Source organism: Seriola dumerili, unplaced genomic scaffold (genome assembly GCF_002260705.1).
Source record: "Seriola dumerili isolate Sdu_G_001 unplaced genomic scaffold, Sdu_1.0 BDQW01000133.1, whole genome shotgun sequence".
In the NCBI taxonomy this organism is placed as follows: Eukaryota; Metazoa; Chordata; class Actinopteri; order Carangiformes; family Carangidae; genus Seriola; species Seriola dumerili.
The window spans coordinates 246,470-265,348 of NW_019174388.1; the positions used below are offsets into that span (position 1 = coordinate 246,470).

Sequence of the window (18,879 nt, forward strand, 5' to 3'; positions counted from 1 at the left end):
CTTTCAGCCTCACATGCAGGTTCTTTGAACTGAGCAGAGACCTTGTTTTGTTCGTGCGACGCCTGTGACACGATGAGCGCGTGAAGACTTCTTCTTCTTCTTCTCTTCTCTGTTGTGCTCTCTGCAGGTGCTGATGCCCCCGGTGGTGGCCTGTGTGGAGGACTCCTTCTATAAGATCACGTCGGAGGCTCTGCTGGTCACTCAGCAGCTGGTCAGAGTGATGAGGCCGCACGGAAAGACCACGCCCACAGCGGCAGGGTTCGACCCCAAACCGTTTGTCAGAGAGGTGCGAGGGCTCAGGTTCCTTCCCGTCTGTTTTCTCTTCTAAACTGTGTCTGCAGTGATTTTTATTCCTCCACGTCAGCGACAGTCAGAGCGGCAGCCATATTGTTTTCTGATTGTCCGTACGTCTGCCCCAATCTGTTGTCACGATATCTCGGTGACGCCTTGACGGAACTTCTTCAAATATGGCGCAAACATTCATTAGGACTCAAGGATGAACTGATTAGATTTTGGGGGTCAAAGGTCAAGGTCACGGTGACGTTACAAAATGCAGTTTAGGCCTTGTGAATGCAATATCTTCGTAACGGCTTGAGTGACTTTCTTCAAATTTGGTAAAAACTTTCACCTGGACTCAAGGACAAACTGATTAGGATTTGGTGGCTTAAGGTCAAAGGTCATGGTCACAAAACATGATTTTGGCTTTGTGAAAACAATATCTCGTTATAACGTTTTGAGGGAATTTCATAAATATTCACTTGGACTCAAAGATGAACTGGTTACACTTCAGTGGTCAAAGGTCAAAGGTCAGAAAACACTTTTGAGCCATTATTCCAAGACTTCACACAGCAGTTATGACAAAATTTCACACAAATGGTTCATGTTTTCTATGACTCTGGATAAACAGGGATGTGACCTGGAGCTAGTTTGAGTGGCGGAGGGATACGACCACGAGGAGGTGACATGTAGTTCTAGTCTGTTGTAGCTAACGGCCCAAGAGACGTTCGACCATCTACTGGCAGTTTTAAAAGATGCTTCTCATGTTTCTTTAAGGTGTTTTCTGTCACCATGAAGAGGCTCAAAGCAACAGACATCGACCAGGAAGTGAAAGAGAGGGCTATATCCTGTATGGGTCACATGGTGTGTCACCTTGGCGACCACCTGGGGGCGGAGCTGAAGGGTGTGCTGGCGATCTTTCTGGAGAGATTAAAGAATGAGATCACAAGACTGACGGCAGTCCGGACCATCACCCTCATCGCTGCTTCTCCCATAAAGGTTCAGTCAGAAGGATTTTATTCTGTCATGTGATAAATATTTAAAGAAAGAAGTGGAGATTGAAAAATGACAATAACTTCCTGTCTTCTCTCTCTCTCCAGATCGATCTGTCGTCCATCCTGCCAGAGGCTCTGTCTGTGTTGGGATCTTTCTTGAGGAAGAACCAGCGAGCTCTGAAGCTCGGCACGCTGGCCTGTCTCAACACGCTGGTCACTCATCACGCCGCCAGCATCAAACCCGCAGCTCTGGAGCCCGTGCTGAGCGAACTTCCTGCTCTGGTGGACGAAGGCGACATGCATGTGTCCCAGGTAGGGAGGAAAACACTGGGCCGAAGACGAAGGTGATCTGATCTGGGGTTACTGGCAGAGGGGCATTTACAGGGGATATTTAGAGAGGTGGATAAACCCCCTTCTACAACAACAGCTCGAAAGACGTCACCATATTTAAACTAGAGAGCACACTTTATTTTAATAATAGAAAATGTTGAGAAAACTGAATTTACATCTGCATGTAAATACATATCGATAGAGAATTGTGCAGATTTTGTGAGGATACCAACAGTAAATCCTGTCAGGGGACATTATTATTATTATTATTATTATTATTATTATTATTGTTAATTATTCATTTTTATCAAATTTTTGATTAATAGAACATTTATATTTTTTCATATTTATGTGGCACTGCCTCAAGGTGAAACACCATCAGTTGATATGAACAGTTTTGTCTAAATTTGTTTGTATCGGCACACAGGGGGTTAAAAACCTGCGTCCTGTAATGACAGAATTCAACAATCAGAATCTGTGGAGTAATTCTGAGATACAGATAACAGAAAACAAACAAACATGTGGGACTGAGAGCATAACCTCTTCAGAAGAAATAACCTGTTTACCATCACATCACATAAAGTCCTGACATGTTGTATTACACCTGTACTGTCCCTCTGTTCAGGTGTCCGTCACTTTGCTGACCTGCATGGCCAAAGCCTGCCCCTCCTCTCTGGCTAAGATCAGCTCCTCTGTGCTGCCGGGCGTCTTCAGGCTCGTCCACTCTCCTCTGCTGCAGGGCGGCGCTCTGACCGCCATACTGGACTTCATCCAGGCGCTGGTGCTGTCCAAATCCACCAACCTGGGCTACAGGTGGGACAGAGTGACAGGGTCAGCTGTGCGGTGGATCTGTTTGGATCTGGGAGGAGTGTTCACTCAGCTTTACTTACTAATGGTGTGTTTGTGATGTTTTTGTCTCCAGTCAGTTGCTGAAGTCTCTGACCGAGCCGTTTCACGGCTCTCCGTCCTCCGCAGACGGCGGCGTCATCCACAGACAGTCCTACCTGTCCGTGGCTCGCTGTGTAGCTGCTCTGTCCTCTGCCTGTCCCAAAGAGACAGCGGGGACTGTGTCCGGCCTCATACAGGAGGTGTGGTAGTGTTTGTACAGCTACGACAGCTTCATGTGCTCTGCGTGGTTGTTTCTGCTCAGACGGTATTCTCCCTCCTCAGGTGAAGAACCCCGGCTCTCCTGAGTCTGCTCGGGTCCTGGCTCTGTTGTGTCTCGGGGAGGTGGGGAGGAACGGCAGTCTGGGAGGAAGTAAGGAGGTGCAGGGAGTTATCCTGCAGGCATTCACCTCCACCAGTGAGGAGGTGAGACCTTACATCATCATCATACACCCTCCTCCAGGTGACCCAGCTGAGGCTGATCCGGCCCCGGCCTGTGTCCAGACGACATGCCAGCTCCTTTGCTCCCCACGGTTCCCCCAGCTTATTTATGTGCCTGTGGCTCCTGATGATTGTAAGACACATGTGGTTCCATGGTTAGTTGAAATAGTGAAAACTGTTCTCACATGTTCAGGGTGAATCCTTATTGAAGCTTGTTTTGTCCGACCAACAGTCCAAACCCACAGTCATCCAGTTTACAGTTATAAGACGGAGAGAATCAGACAGAAGCTGAAATCAGCAGGTGTGGGACATCTTTGCTTTATTCGACATGAAAAATGTGTCTGAATATCAGAATAGTTGATTATTTGTGATAAATATTATATAATAAGCATTTAATTTAGCCTTGTTTCAACATTTAGTTTTTCTTTTTTCCTAAATCAAACTTATTTTTCTTGATATCAAAGTATAATTTTAGTTCTCTTGGTTTCAGAGTCTCGTGTTTACATTTTTTCTATTTTCTATTTTTAACTGACAGTAGAGACATACAGGAAACCAGCTTCTCTTGTTTGTGATCAGATCAGATTTGATCAACTTCCCCACCTCAACAGTCAACAAACCAAATGCTGCTGTCAAACGGGACCTTTAACCCCGCCTGTGCTGGCCCGCTCATCAAGGAACAAATCTAAAGCCGTGTCGTTGAAATACTGCAGGTGTATTCAGCTAAACATGTTCCTGGGTGAACGAAGGTGATAAAATTGAACACGCCTTCACACGGTGGCCTGTTTCTGTGGTTTCAGGTGAAGACGGCGGCCTCCTGCGCTTTAGGCAGCATGGCCGTCGGCAGCCTGAACGACTACCTGCCCTTCCTGCTGAAGGAGATCTCCTCCCAGCCACGCAGACAATACCTGCTCCTACACTCCCTCAAAGAAGTCATCAGGTGTGTCCTCATGGGTTTGTGTGTCTGTTTGCATGTGTCAGTATTCCTCAGATCTGTCTTCATGGATCAGACAAACATTTATCTGCATTTATAGAACTATTTATGTTTATTCAATGTATTTTGTCATGAAACTAAACTTTCTAACTTTTCTATTCTTCTATTCTTCTACTCTCTCTCTCTCGCTCTCTCTCTCTCTCTCTCTCCAGTGCCTGTCCAGCGTCTAGTCTCTCACCCCATGTGGAGTCTATCTGGACTTTGCTGTTTCAGAACTGCGAGTGTCAGGAGGAGGGGACCAGGAACCTGGTGGCTGAATGTCTGGGAAAACTGACCTTAGTCAACCCGGCACAACTATTACCCCGACTGAAACAGCAACTGAAAGCTGGTATGAAGTGTGAGGAGGGGGCTGATTTTCATTCAGTCACACTATGTGAGATACTTGTCCCACCAATGGATGGAGATGTTGGTGATCAATAGAAAATATATATACTGGTCACATTGTTGTGGCAAACAGCTGTGTAGAATAATTCTGTTTCATGAAAACTTTATTTAATATAACGTCTGAAACATTAAGGATTTGGCAAGTTAGAGTGTTACTGTGATGAAACACCTTCTCTATTGTTCTGTTCAAGGTCAATTCATTTATAAAATAACACACACTCTTTCCCTCCCCCCTCACAGGTTCTCCTCTGGCTCGCAGCACAGTGGTGACAGCTATCAAGTTCACTATTGTTGACCAACCTGCTCCCATAGACTCACTGCTGAAAGACTGTATAGGTAACAAAACTCACCTCAGGTTCACTTCACCTGTGAGGATGTAAACCTCAAACCTAACCTGGATTGTTAACTTTACAACTAATGGTTATTTTTTTCTCGGTTATTTGATGAATTGTTTTGTTCAATTTTGAGTTTCCATGTCGACATGTGGTTACAGCTTTCAGACAAATGTGCACGTGTCCTTTAACTTTAAATCTAAAGTACACTCACATCCTGTCCGCCATTGAACCCGTGACGCCGTGTCTGTTCTGCAGGTGACTTCCTAAAGACCCTGCAGGATGAGGACATAAATGTGCGTCGTGTTGCTTTGGTGATGTTTAACTCTGCAGCTCATAATAAACCATCTCTGATCCGTGGTCTCCTGGGAACAGTGCTGCCTCACCTCTACAAGGAGACCCAGATCAGGAAGGACCTCATCAGAGAGGTGGGTGGCTGGATTGGATGTTATTCATGGTGGATGGTTGTTTGAATGGTGTTTAAGTCTTTGTGTACTACAGGTGGAGATGGGTCCGTTCAAACACACTGTGGACGATGGATTGGATGTGCGTAAAGCAGCATTCGAGTGTATGTACACGCTGCTGGACAGCTGCCTGGAGGGGCTGGACGTCCTGCAGTTCCTGGATCATGTAGAGGAAGGACTCAAAGACCATTATGACATCAGGGTGGGTAGAGAACATGAGCCAGGAACATGTCTGCTGCCTTTATAGAGAATATAACAATATAAGGCAGGTTTTTAACAACTAAACATCATGTATTTCATCTTAGATCTTTATTTTTTTACACCGACTTTTGCACAGAATTTAGGAGAAATTTGACGACGTTACCAAAACATCCAACAGCTTTCTTTTAGTTTGAAAAGCAGAATAAAAAACTACAAATTAAAGTTCAGTGAGTGATGCTTTCATCCATTGAAGTGTGTGTGTGTGTGTGTGTGTGTGTGTGTATTGTTGCTGTAGATGCTGACCTTCCTGATGCTGGCCAGACTGGTCTCTCTGTGTCCTGCTGCTGTTCTCCAAAGACTGGACAGACTGGTGGAGCCACTGAAAGCTACCTGCACCACCAAGGTATCGTGGCGTCACTCATCGTTAACTTCGCCTAAAAATAAAAATAATGAGTAGAAGTTAATAGACTGTTCGTGTGAATAATCAAGCAAAAACACAAAAGAAAAAATGAGAAGGACAGAGTAAAGAGTGTCTGCTCTAACATACAATAAGCTACCAACAATTAGCATGCATGGCTAACAGTAGTAACCCAGAAGGTGATGCTTCCACGCCAAGGAAGAGTATATCATCATCATTATTATTATTATGATTATGTGAGAAGAAGCCACGTTGAGGACTAACGTGGAAGTACAGCTGAGTTTTCCTGCTCGGAGACAGTTACGCATCAGCAAGATCTACAGCTGATTAAATCTGCCAGCGGCTGTAGTCATATCAGCTAGCAAACATCAACCTGCTTTTGTCAACTTCTGTCAGAAATCAGGGAACCATAAAGATCTGCCACTGGTGTCATGGTAAACTGCAAATGTGCTACGCTAGAGTGCAAAAGTCAGGGTGTAACAACAGTAGCAAGGTGTGTATTTTGGTGTAAAATACACGTCACACCTGGTGTTGAGGAGTGCAGTGTGACTGAGCAGATGATGACATGTGTCTCCCTTCCCTCCCGCTGCCTGCAGGTGAAGGCCGGTTCTGTGAAGCAGGAGTTTGAGAAGCAGGAGGAGCTGCGGCGTTCGGCCATGCGTGCCGTCGCCGCCCTGCTGGCCGTGCCTGAGGTGGAGAGGAGCCCCAGCATGGCTGACTTCGCCAACCAGATCAGAACCAACGCTGACATGGCGTCCATCTACCAGAGCATCCAGGGAGGGGAGGGGGGGAACATAGGGCCCACAGAGAGCATGGATATGAGCTAGACACTGGATCATAGAACAGATGTTTTGTTATGATGTTTTTTTTTATAGGCAGGGTTTAAGACACAGTAGAAAAAAATCACTGTGTTATACCATCACAACTTCATTTTAAAACAGTATATTTTCCAACTCAACATTGGGATTTTTTAGTCTGAATTTCCTCTGGTAAAATACATTTTATGATAGACGTGGTAAGTTTTGCAGTTTCTTTCTCTCCATTTTGTGTATTCCCGTCTAAGATCTGGGTTTAATTTAGATCACATGAAATAAAGTGGAGGCATCACTCTGACCATGGCCGTGCGGTTTGTGTCTGATCTGATGGATTTGTAACAAATGTGCCACCAGATTTAAATCATCATCTATAATCTGCTTGTTTATATTTCCATCCAGTCACAACATGAGCATGGTCACAAACATCTGAGTCTTTTACTGTGGAAGGAAATGAGAGCAGTGACTTTGAAGCACTTGTTAGCAGTACAAAATACCACATGTCAAAAAAAAAAAGCAAGAGTTCAGCAATATCAAAGTCACACACTGATCCGGATAAACTGGTTATTGTTTTAAGCATAGTCTCAGCAAAGAGCAGGGCTTTCCACTTCCGGGTTTGTAACATTGATGTTCTACTGTAGACTGTAAAGTGTTTAGTGTGGTAGCTGTATATACAGTCTTTGTGTGGAAGCTGAGAAATATGGAAAGCCAAAAGGTTCATAATTCGTCTCGGTTTCCACATGGCTTGACGTACTGTAAACTTCCACCAGACGTTTTGTCCTTGAACTCCACCCTGTGGTTTTCACAGTCAATAGATATGAACTGTAAGCACCCTATCAGTGAAGAAGAGGGGCAGACTACATTAACATACCACATATTCTCCATCAGTTCCGGCTGCAGTGTCGAGGAAGAGCGAATAACAACCGGAGAAGGAGCGTAACCGAATTTATGTGGGTGCAAATTAGCTAAAAGAATAAAAGTTGTTTTATTAGTCGAAATTAGACCTGAACGGACCAGGTTGGTCGTGTTTGGAGGTACTGTGGTTAATGAAGGAATGGAGGACGATCTTAATTTGTCTGGTGAGTGTTTTTTTCCTGTGCTAGACTAACTGAGATGTTAGCTTCATGCTAACCGTAGTTTCTGTTGTCAGAACTGAAATAAAAATATAAGTAAGATAAACGACATCGTAACAAAAAATTAAATCTGAGGAATTTACTGGACAAGTTTAATAATTACTTGGTGAAACTAATATTTTATTTCATATTATGTTGTCTAGTCGTAGACCTGTTTTATGCTAGCGTTAGCTTAACGGTTAATTACTGTTGATGTCATCAAGTCATCAAGTGCAGTGGGGATGATGCCTCTACGCCAGACATAATATTTTCTTCCTCTTTAGATGATTAAGGTATTTTATTTAATATTTTGATATTGTATATAATATTTTCTTGTTTATTCATAGCCACGTTTATGCTAGCGTTAGCTTAACACTTATTATATTACTGTTAAAGTCATCTCTGTAATGGTCAAAGTGGTTTGATGCCTCTGTGCCAGACATCATATTTTCTTCCTGTTTAGATGATAAAGATATTTTAAATTCTTATTTTGGTACCTTATTTAATATTTAGTTGTTTAGTCAAAGATATGTTTTATGCTAGTGTTAGCTTAACGGTTAATTACTGCTGACGTCATCTCTTTTTTAACGGTCAAAGTGCAGTGGGGGTTTGATGCCTCTGCGCCAGACATGATATTTTCTTCCTATTTGGATGTCAAAGGTTTGCTGCCAGGAAATCTATATTTGACTTGTAAGATCAAAAAAGGTAACACTTGTAGTACAAAAATCATTACTTAAATGAGTAATAATGAAAAAAAAAATTAAAATTAGGATCACAAGTGTTTATTGGTGCAACATTTTCTAATTTAATTTTCAGAAACTAGAGATGGTTATTAATTGCAGTTACACTTTATGGTATGCAGGTTTTTTCTTCATGGTCAAAGTCTGTGTGGGAGAGAAGCTTCAGTGGGCAGGAGCGAACAGGACCACTGCTGCTGCAACTGCAGGAGCCAAGGAGCCATCCCACCATTTGGATTTTTTACAGTAAGTGTCCCATAATTGAACTAAAACAGCAACTAAACCTCACTGACTGAACTTAAAATGTCTTCAGTAGTGTTGTTTTTGGTGGCCTGTTTTAATTTTAGTTTTAGTCTAGTCTTTGTGTCAAGCTGTCATTTTAGTTTTTATTAGTTTTAGTCACGTTCATACTCTTTTTAGTCTAGTCAAGTTTTCGTCGACTAAAAGTCTGAGCATTTTAGTCTTATTTTAGTCCGAATCATCCATGACTATTTTAGTCTAGTTTTAGTCGACGAAGATATTTAGTCATAATTTTCGTTGACGAAAGCAACACTAGTCTTCAGGAGTATGCCAGTAGAACAGAGATGCAAACAAAAGTTATAAATCAGTTGAATTTAAAATGCCTATGGAGTTGTTGCAATAAAAGCGTGGACATTTTATCTCATTTGTTCACAAAGCTCTGAGCAAAAACTCAGTTTTATTATGTTTCATGTTTAATTTACAGACATTATAAATCATCAAGTTAATTCAAGTCTGTCTGTAAATTTGCATATTCAGTAGATTAATTCCTTCAGAGAGACTGTCATTTGTAGTTCACCCACTTAATGCACTTGAAAGTACAAAAACAAGAAGAAGCCAGAAGAAGAAAGAAAGTCAAGTTGGCGTTGTCCCACTTTGTAGATTTACGTGACATCATTAACCACAAGGGCCTTGTCTAACCCAGACAGAGGAAATAACTCAAATGTTGGAGACACTGCAGTTGCAGGTGTGCGTGCAAATGAGGAAGAGCTGCATTTAAAAAAAAAAAAGATGTTGGTCACTGTGGTTTGAAGAAGCATTAGTGAAATGTACCATCAGCGGAAACGAAACCCTTCCACACAGAAAGACACAAGTATGAGAAAATGCAGACTCGACCAGGGCATGTTTCAGTCCAAAGTCTATTACACAAGCATTTACTGTTACAATAACTTGTTATTGAATCAATTAGTTGATCAATTGAAAATGAATCAGTGACTATTTAGATAATGGATCAGTCATTGAATTCGTAAATTCATTCATCATTCTTTTCTTTGTCTTGACATTATTGTCAGTTGAATATATTTGGGCTTTGGACCACGAGTTTTCATTGTTTTTGGAAACGATGGAGCTCAGTGGCACAGAGGAAGAAGACATATTAGGTTTTGGATACATAGACAATACTTGTTAGTCGTATAAATTAATTTTCTTTTCATGGGATTGGGCGAGTGTATGCCCATACAGTGTTCAAGCTGATACAAATTTTTTACTTAAATACTGAATAAGTTTTTATCAGACATTGATGCTTGTCAGTTTAACTGGTGAAAGCAGCTAAAAACAAGAGGCTGCTACCTGAACTTTCTGTATTTACTGTTTGCTAACAGTAACTAGCGTCGGAGTTTAGCAAATCCATGTATTTAGCCAACCTCACAGTCAGAAGTTGTCAGTGTGCCCAAATCATTTTTCACATACGCAAACTCTGACTTCATGTGGATATGCAGCAGAAAGCTCGCACTGTAGAACCCAGTTGGGGTAAAGAGGAGCTGTGCTGCAGCACTAACAGGCTGAGTGTAGTGTCATGTTTTAAGTGTCTGATTAAGTTTGTTGTTGTGAATGTTTTCGTGGTTGTTCCTACATGGCTTACTTTGGCCTGACAAGTTTCACAAATTGCTATTGTTTGTGTGACATGCACCATTGCTTGGCACATGAATGTAAGTTTCACAGGCACAATTGGATATCTGAGACTGGTCACTGATCACAGTCGATCACACTGAAAACTAGCCTTTTCTGATCTATAGCCGATCAATCGGTGCATCTCTAATTTGAGGAGGCAGGGGTCTAACAATTATAAGTCTTATCTCCAATGTCATCTGTCAGACTATCGCTCAGGCAATTGGGCTTTATACAGTGGTAACACTAGTGCAGATTTCCAGACAGTAGGTACATTAATCTCTGTGGACAGAATTAGATTATAAACATTAGTAAATGGATAAAAGACAAATGGTGAAAGGAATTTGTGGATGAGACGTTTGATGTGTACATAAGGATTCTGTGGTTATTTCAACAGTCTGAAGTGGATCTTGTGCATAATTGTGCCTTGACAGTGCACGACATCACTTCAATGACAGTCCATGGATAGAAGAGATCTGCTGCCTTAAAACGGATGTAAAGAGTCAGCAGAGTAATAAGGCCGTCAGTAAAGGAGTATCAGTAAAAGAATTATTCATTAATCTTTATTCTGTCTGTTTGGCTTTAATGCCATAAAACAAATGACACTATTTTTTCTCTGCGTGATCACGTGTCAGCTGGTTGAAAAAACATACAGTAAAAGTGGAAAGACAAACAAAACAGTAATAATGGGGTGAATGTGATTTTAAGACCGAGTTTAGTAACCAAAACATTTTGGAAGACTGTGCACTCCTCTTCCTCAGTATGAAGTCTTAGTCAGTATTAGTCCAGTTCACACAAAACAAAGTGGAAGCAACACTCTGAACATCTCAGTGGAGTTTGGTACAAGCTTGCTGCTCATCTGAAGGATCCGTCATGAGAACTAGCAATAGTTCTCTGTTACAGTGCTTGGTTACTTATCATGAAAAATCTGCAAGTTTTCACACCCAAAAAGAAATTAAAAACATCACGACCACCTCTGTCTTTTATTGAGGAAGGAAAATATTTATCTACAGCACAGAATAACAGATAATGTTTCAAAATGTGTTAAACGATATGACAGGATGAGGCTTTGACTGTGGTGTTGAAGAGAGAAATGTTTCCACTGTGATGCAGATTTGTCAAACTGATTGTGATGAAGCAATTTCAGATAAACATGACACCAACACATTAAACACAACTGTAAGATAAACATCCTTTTTAAACACTAGTTACACTAGCACTAGCACTTAGTTGCATATTAATACAATAATAGTGGCATAAAATGAACAGAAAAAGACACATTAATTGCAATTGCTTGTATGACAATTAATCAACTGAAACTGGTCATGACATGATGATAATAACAGCCCTAGTCACCAGTAGCAGCTTCAGATATGTTTCCAACCTACAGTTACACCCCAGCGCAGGCTAAGCTAAGCAGCGACGGTCCCTTCGACTTCACTCGTGGCTGATGTCGGCCCTGAATGACCAGCCGAACATGGCACCAGTGCACAAGGAATAAACTGCAATAGGCAGGCTTTAGGGATGTCTAACTCATTTAAATAAAAACTGATGATGATATATTATAAATTTATATTTTGAAAACGCATAAATAAACATTTGTGAATTGTTTGTGTAAAATTGTGACCGCACTATGCAATAGGTGTGGCATTTCACATTCGTACTTAGGATTTGAGCTAAATGCTAATTCTAGCATGCTAACATGTTCGTAATGATAATGCTAAAATGCTAATGTTTAGATGGAATTTACTAATTTGCACTATATCCAAAGTACAGGGAATGTCGTTATATGGACAAGTTTAAATTTTGACCTGATGATGAAACTAATGAAAAGGGATTTGATATAAAAATAACACCAATAACTCCAATCCTCCAAATCCGGTGTCTCCCACTAACTGGGATTGAGAAGGCCCAACATCTAAATATCTGGATGTGCTTCCTGAGTCTGAGCTGGATTTCATTGTTTAAAAAAAAAAAAAGAAGAGTGATCTGAAATCTTGTCCACAGATGTTGTAGATTTCAAATATTCCTGACAGAGCTGATCTTTCCTTGTTGCTGCTTTGGCTTGTTGACTGTTGAGTAGAGAGCGTCCTCCGTAGATGTGGATGGTTGATCGACTGTCGAGTGGGTCGGACTTTGGATGATCTTGACAGTAGAGTATTCGCAGGCAGAGGAGCAGGGTTTGGGGACCAGTGCCTCACCACCAGCCTTGTCAGAGCTTTTCTGAAAGTTGATGGTAGAGTAGTGCAGCGAGGCAGAGGGGTTTGTGGGAAAGTTGCCAGTGACATAAATCGAGTTCATTGCATTTCCTGTGTCTGGCTTCGGGAGGCTCTTCTGTATCTCCTCATACACATAATCCTTTCAGAGAAGGGGGAAAAATACAGTTCATATCCAGTTTATATTTATATAATTCTGAATATATTTCTGTCATGTATGTGGCATTAGTTGGATTGTATAATTTTAAAATATATGCATATGTAAAAGATCCCTTTTAACACTATATTATATAGTGACACATTTTCTGTTGGAACTGGTTGTAGCTACTCAACAGTGGGCTCATCATTATTTTCTCATGTATAATACTATATAGACTGTTTTGTATATTAGGTATCCTGGATTTATTTTGTCAGCTCTGTCTGTGCGTTCTGACCAGAGGCGTTGTAGATAACAGGGAAGAAAAGCTTTCGCTATTTGGATGTCAGAGGTGGTGGTGCACCTGAATCCGACCCTGTGAAGCTGGACAGACGTGTGTTAACTCACACTACACTTCTTAATTGGCTTTCCTGTACAGACAGAGCCTGCGACTTCTCTGCTCACACTGTGCAGAACAATCGATTGGCCACCATGTGGAGTTTGTCCATTGACAATCCAAATAAAGTTTATTCAAACAAGATGGCATCATCGTAGTTCAGTTCAGATTTACATCACAGCAATCTCAAGACTGAAAATTTAACCACAACTTGTAAAATGCTACTGGAATAATATTAAAAGAAGCTCTCTACAGTTTATTACAGATCTTTTCACAGCCGCTGTGAGGAAAAATCAGACTGTAGAACTGCTCACACTGAAGACAGCCGACCAGAATTTCTAAAATGCTAGAAACCCATCTGTGAGGCAGATCACTGCTCGACCAGGTGATTGACCGGACACCGCGACCCTCCTCAACCTACACGTCAAACCACAGTCGGTGCGGCAGAAATTCAGCTCGATTGTGAAATTAGTCTTGCCGACTGAACGTACAGTGTCTTCCCAGCTTTAGTGGATTATTGATAACAAATCCACATCTGTTTCGTCACATCTGTAACTGTGAAAACATAACGCTTCAGTTCTTTATTGTGTTTGCAACACAAATACTTAAATGTCAGGCATCCTCCTGGTATGGGTTATTTAAGTAGTGCTCAGTTTTTCCAGAACAACACGTACACCTACATACAAAGACATTTATACACTAACCTCTCTGACGTGCTTCGCTGCTGCTCCAGGTCTTGTCTTTTTTGAATGTGAAAATACTGCAGAAATAAACAAGCAGATGGACATGAATTGGATTAATTTCACCACTTTTCATCCAATTGACACATAGTGACCTCTCTGACCACCTCATTTATAACCAGCACCGGTGACAGAATTTCATTCGTATTTTTCCTTTGGTTTTAGTTTTATTTTTTGATTTAACTACCATCGTGTTTCCGCCTGAAATGAGGAAAAGTGATAAACTTGAAAAAGTCACATGTAGTCTGACGTCGGAGCATTTCTGCTGTTGTTTTTATGGGTAGTGAAGTACGTGAATGTTGTTTCATAATATGCGTGTGTTAGCGTGAGTGTGAGTGTTTTATGTTGTGCAAACTGACAACTCTCTTACGTTTGTAGATAAGGATCGAAATAAGCACAAGCAGCAGCAGCAACAGCACAGCTACAAGAACGGTCCCAGTAATGATTACTTCAAACCTGCCGGTTACTTCAAACCCGCCTGCAAGATACAACACACAACACATGTCATTATGATCCAGAGCCGTCTGTGCTATAAAAATAAAAAAATCTATTTCTTAATTCAATATTTTGAGAAAAGTAAAGACAGAGAAAAATTCTTAGACCATGTAACCTGCAAAGGGACTTAATATTATCCTCTTTAGCACAAATATTAAAATGTTTAAAACTGGCCTCCAGCATCTAATTAACTTTTAAAACAATGAAAATATGTACAAATGCAGATCAGTATTAAAAAACATAAACTTATGTGAATGTGAAGAAATAGAACGAGACAATTTGACATTAAACAGTAGGAGTTAGCCTGTGACCTACCAGTACCACTAAAGGTCATTGATTAACATGTTGTATCTTGTTTAATCTGTACAAAAACCTCCGTGTAAAATGTGATGTTTACATCCTGATGTCTGTGCTGGTTGCCTGGCAACTGCTCAGAGCCAAAAATAGTGCAGTACCATTCTTCATATTACTAAACTTCACAGTGTATTTTTACAAAGGAGAACTGTTTTTATCGACATACACAACGAAGATGTTTGTTTCTTCTACTGGAACTAGTCATTCTGGAGGAGAACGCTGCCTGAAACTCAACAGACGAAGAGCACATACAAAGGTTTTTGGCGCTGAAGGTAAAGTGAGGATGTTTTATCAATCTAAAATCAAAGCGCAGTAATCAGAAAAACCCCAAATCAAATCAGTATTTGCTGTGACCACCCTTTGTACCAGTTCTCCTCAGTAAACCTGCACAGTTTTTCAAGGTGCTTGTTCCAGACATCACGGAGAACTTGATTTTATGACTTATGATTTCCTGCTGCAGAATAAACTTGTACCCAATCAGATGCCTCACTGATGAGACCATGTGATGGATAAGAATCTGAACACATACAGGGCCGAAAACCTTTGCACAGTACTTTGTTCATTAAAGTATGTTCATAGGACAACAGAAAAGACCAGCCAGTAAGAATGACTGTAGCTGTCTTTGTTTGCATCAGTTGGCCCCCCTACAATCTGAACCAGAGTCAGATTTCATCCACACTATAAAATAACATGACTCACCTACAGTCATGATGAATCTGTGGAAGAATGGATTGCTGCGTTCTTTTTTCAAGCTTTCTGCTCCACACCAGTATGTCCCAGCGTCGTCTGCTGTTACATCTCTCACTGTAATGGTGATATTTCTCTTCAATCTGTCGTCATTCAAGGAAAACTTCCCGTTGTTCATCTTGTGAGCCTGGGTGCTTACTAGACGTTCACATACAGACGGATCTTCTCCCTTACAAATGAATTTGTAAGTATGAGCAGTGTGACTGCTATAATCACACCAGTATGTGAGGGTTTCTCCAACCATTGGGGATCTTGTGAAGTTAGGAATTTCTGTAGATAGACACAGATTTAAATAAAACAGTTCAAATAGTGGTTCTCATCTAGAAAAAATAAAATATTAGTATGCTTTAATATATGAACAAACTTCAGAAGCTGCAGATGTTAATTACTCACTTTTAACCTCCAGTCGTATTTGTCTGAGGGCAGTTTGTTGATTTCCGTCTTTTGATTCCAGTCCACACCAGTAGACACCAGCATCCTTTGAGGACACATTACTGATGGACATGTTGAAGCTGCTGTTGGTGGCTGTGAGAGTGAACCTCCCATTTGACCTTGTTTCCTCACAGATGTCACCTTTCTCTTTGTAGAAAAACCTGACTCTGGACTTGTTATCATGACACGTGATGGTGGTTTTGGCTGTTCTGTACGCAGTTTGATTAAATGGTTTCAGGCAGACGTCTTCCTCTGCAGGTAAAACAGAAAGGTAAAAGATGTCAAATTTATTTATTGTATCATGAGTTATGATCCGTGCTTCGTGAAAATGGATGACTGTAAAATGTAAGTTCATGTAAGTGAGGAAGGAAGAAGAAGCGAACGAGGGTTGTTGTTGAGTCGTGTAGCTGCTGTCAGGCTCAGTGTCATTTCTAATGTTTTCACATTATGTACACTGTAGCAGACAAAAACATCACATTTCATTTTAGTTGGATTTCTGTAAATGATATATTGTTAAAGGTCAATGTCTCTTACCATATTTTGATTCCAGTTTTGCATCATAAATGGTTGTATTGTAAGATTCACAGGTGTGTTTCCCAGCATCCTCTATTTGAAGAGTTTTGATAAGATTAATTCTGCCATTCCTTTCCCACTTATTTATTACTGTCATTCCTATTGGTGATGTAATGATGATTCTTCTACAGTGTCCTGTTGTGTTAGAGATGTTACATGTGAATTCAGTCCATGCTTTGATGCATCCCTTCACTGCAGATCTGGCGTCGCAGCCTGTAGATCAAACAGAGAGAAAAGTTCATATCATATTAGATACTGCTGCACTAATTTCTTTTTTATTAAATGTTTATTTGATCAGGTAGTTCATTGAGATTGAGATTTCATTTTCAAGAGAGACCTAAGAACAAGAAAACAATCATAATCAGACAAAAACACAACCAGTAAACAGAAATAACACACCTAAGACAAACTAATAAAACAATTACAAGAGTCATAGCAACATCAGATAATTAAGTGCTTTGAATGATTCTAGTTTGATGGCAGTTTGCACTTCATTCCATTAAAACCAGTTCTGCTAAGATAAGATTTATTGGTAAATAAAAGATATTTAAGGTTAAGTATTTGCTGGATGGTTTTGTGCTGTTACAGTTTTCTGCATCAGCAGCTCTAACATGAATCTATCACTGATCAGATCTATTGCCATCAAGGTTTTAGAAAAACAATGCAGTTTCAAAATCCAACGAACAACACCAAGATCCACATACATGTATATATTAATTATATATTTACAGTATATTATTTGTGCGTTTGTGTCTCTCAGGTTGATATACATTGAAATCTGGAATTACAGAGTTGAATTGTTTTCAGTAAATCTTCCTTACATTTCATGAGGGAGTGCGTCTCTGTCTCACTCACCTGTCCAACAGTGACCACATGATCCCCTATACGACACCATTTCTTCACGTGCACCATAGCTGCTTCCTGGGCTCAACGCTGCCCAGGACGGATGTGATTGTTTTAAAGAAAAATGCAAATAAACCAGAGCAAGTTTTTCCCTATAGCAGGATGATGGTGGGTGCAGACTCAGCGCTGCAGAGATCTGAGGTCTGGCTACGGGAGACTTGGAAAGCAGTGTTGTTTGGAGACTGGTCAGAGTGTGTTTGAGAAGAGGGCAGTTAGTCTCAGCACCAGCCTCCTGTCTACCCTTCTCTAATGTCTGTATGGTTTCTTTAGTCTTGTTGTATTACAGTACTACTGCTAAAATAAACACTTGCTGTTTTTTGAGACAGTTCTGTTAGTTTGAAGTATTATCAAGTGGTTGCACAAGCCGTGTTTTTTTACACAGAGTAAATCCAACACTTTGAAAACAGGGCACTACAACAAAAATCAAGAGTTATCTACAGTGAGAAGCACGTATTTAATTTAGAGCAACAGCAACAGGAAATATTTCCAGGGTGTGGTTTTTACTGTTGTTCGTGTTGTCTCAGAAGCACAATGAGCACGAATCCAGTCTGAATTCTTGTTGTATCCTTGATCAATATTAGCACCTGATGTTTTCATGTAATTGTCAAAGAAAATCAGCTCAGATGGAATAAAAAGCATCGCTGGTTCAGATTCAGAACATCAGCTCTGAGAGATGCATAAATCACAAATACTACCTGTGTAGCATTTCTGGAAGGAAAGAATAAAACCTTGAAGCTGAAGATATATATGTATTTAATTGAATATTAAACAATGTGGGCTGTTTTTAACTCTGTTAGTTTTAGTTTTTGACCCCAAGTGTTATACTTGGTTGTTGGCTAAAGTTAGTGAGCTACTATACAGTATTGTGCTGCTGCGGCCCATGATAGAGCAAAGTAATACAAAGAGAGCAGTAGCCGATACTGATACACCATAGGATGCACTGTGGTACATTTCTTAGGTTAGGTCACTTTATTTCTACCCGTAAGTAAGTTGCAGTAAAAAGAGTCATCAGTCTTACACACAGCACAGACAACAGCATGTGCACAGGGTAAATAAATAAATGAAACATCGCTTCTACGCAACGTTACTACAACTTATTCGTATGAGTGGTGGCTGCTGGTACAAAGCTCTAAACCCCAACCCTGAGCTGGTTGATCCATCACATCTCTAATATCAGTAATCAAGCAGTAGCAAATTGTTTACCTGCGATCAGTGAGAGGACGAGTAGAAGAAAACTCTTCATTTTGTTCGTCTTGGTGCTGAAATCCTCAGTGAGACAGTTTAACTCAAGCTCTTAACAGCTCCTCTGTGCATGTGTTGATTGATCTCCAGTGTGTGAGCGGCTGTGTTTCATGAGTTTATTTCGCCTTCTTATCACCTTCCTGTTTATTTCTTTCACTGTCACTGATTTTTTCTCTTGTAGGTCGTACATCATTCCTCTAACCCAGAATAGTTCGACATGATAACATCCTAATCAGCAGACTACACACTACTACTAAATTACAAGAACCACGGTGATTTTGTTTACGATTTAATTAGTCATGCTACATTTGCAGCACTGGTTGTTCCTGATTGGAGTCTATTGGTTATGCAGAAGTTTAAT

General features: G+C 40.6%; 2 protein-coding genes across 3 annotated transcripts in view; one reads left to right on the forward strand and one right to left on the reverse strand.

Moving 5' to 3' along the window:
* LOC111224398 (cullin-associated NEDD8-dissociated protein 1-like) overlaps positions 1 to 6,818 on the forward strand; it is a 12,460-nt gene extending 5,642 nt beyond the window's left edge. Inside the window, exons 11-24 of the mRNA XM_022748865.1 lie at positions 1 to 19; positions 128 to 286; positions 1,054 to 1,275; positions 1,377 to 1,583; positions 2,227 to 2,414; positions 2,524 to 2,689; positions 2,772 to 2,912; positions 3,725 to 3,864; positions 4,071 to 4,246; positions 4,543 to 4,638; positions 4,893 to 5,062; positions 5,136 to 5,300; positions 5,595 to 5,702; positions 6,314 to 6,818. The exon at positions 1 to 19 is cut by the window's left edge and continues 100 nt beyond it. Of these exons, the coding sequence (XP_022604586.1) occupies positions 1 to 19; positions 128 to 286; positions 1,054 to 1,275; positions 1,377 to 1,583; positions 2,227 to 2,414; positions 2,524 to 2,689; positions 2,772 to 2,912; positions 3,725 to 3,864; positions 4,071 to 4,246; positions 4,543 to 4,638; positions 4,893 to 5,062; positions 5,136 to 5,300; positions 5,595 to 5,702; positions 6,314 to 6,544 (2,188 nt within the window). The 3' untranslated portion in view covers positions 6,545 to 6,818. The remainder of the gene's footprint in view (positions 20 to 127; positions 287 to 1,053; positions 1,276 to 1,376; positions 1,584 to 2,226; positions 2,415 to 2,523; positions 2,690 to 2,771; positions 2,913 to 3,724; positions 3,865 to 4,070; positions 4,247 to 4,542; positions 4,639 to 4,892; positions 5,063 to 5,135; positions 5,301 to 5,594; positions 5,703 to 6,313) is intronic.
* Positions 6,819 to 11,332: 4,514 nt separating this feature from the next.
* LOC111224375 (polymeric immunoglobulin receptor-like) lies at positions 11,333 to 18,548 on the reverse strand. Of its 2 annotated transcripts, none has more exons than XM_022748845.1 (7): positions 18,480 to 18,548; positions 16,335 to 16,586; positions 15,762 to 16,052; positions 15,321 to 15,638; positions 14,143 to 14,250; positions 13,737 to 13,792; positions 11,333 to 11,742 (listed from the first exon to the last, which is right to left on the reverse strand). In XM_022748845.1, exons 1-7 carry the CDS (start codon positions 18,517 to 18,519, stop codon positions 11,674 to 11,676), a joined length of 1,134 nt encoding a protein of 377 aa, XP_022604566.1. In that variant the 5' UTR covers positions 18,520 to 18,548; the 3' UTR covers positions 11,333 to 11,673. The 2 variants fall into 2 exon arrangements, with proteins under 2 accessions (XP_022604566.1, XP_022604565.1); XM_022748844.1 differs by having other exon boundaries at positions 11,665 to 12,641.
* Between the last annotated feature and the right edge of the window lie 331 nt (positions 18,549 to 18,879).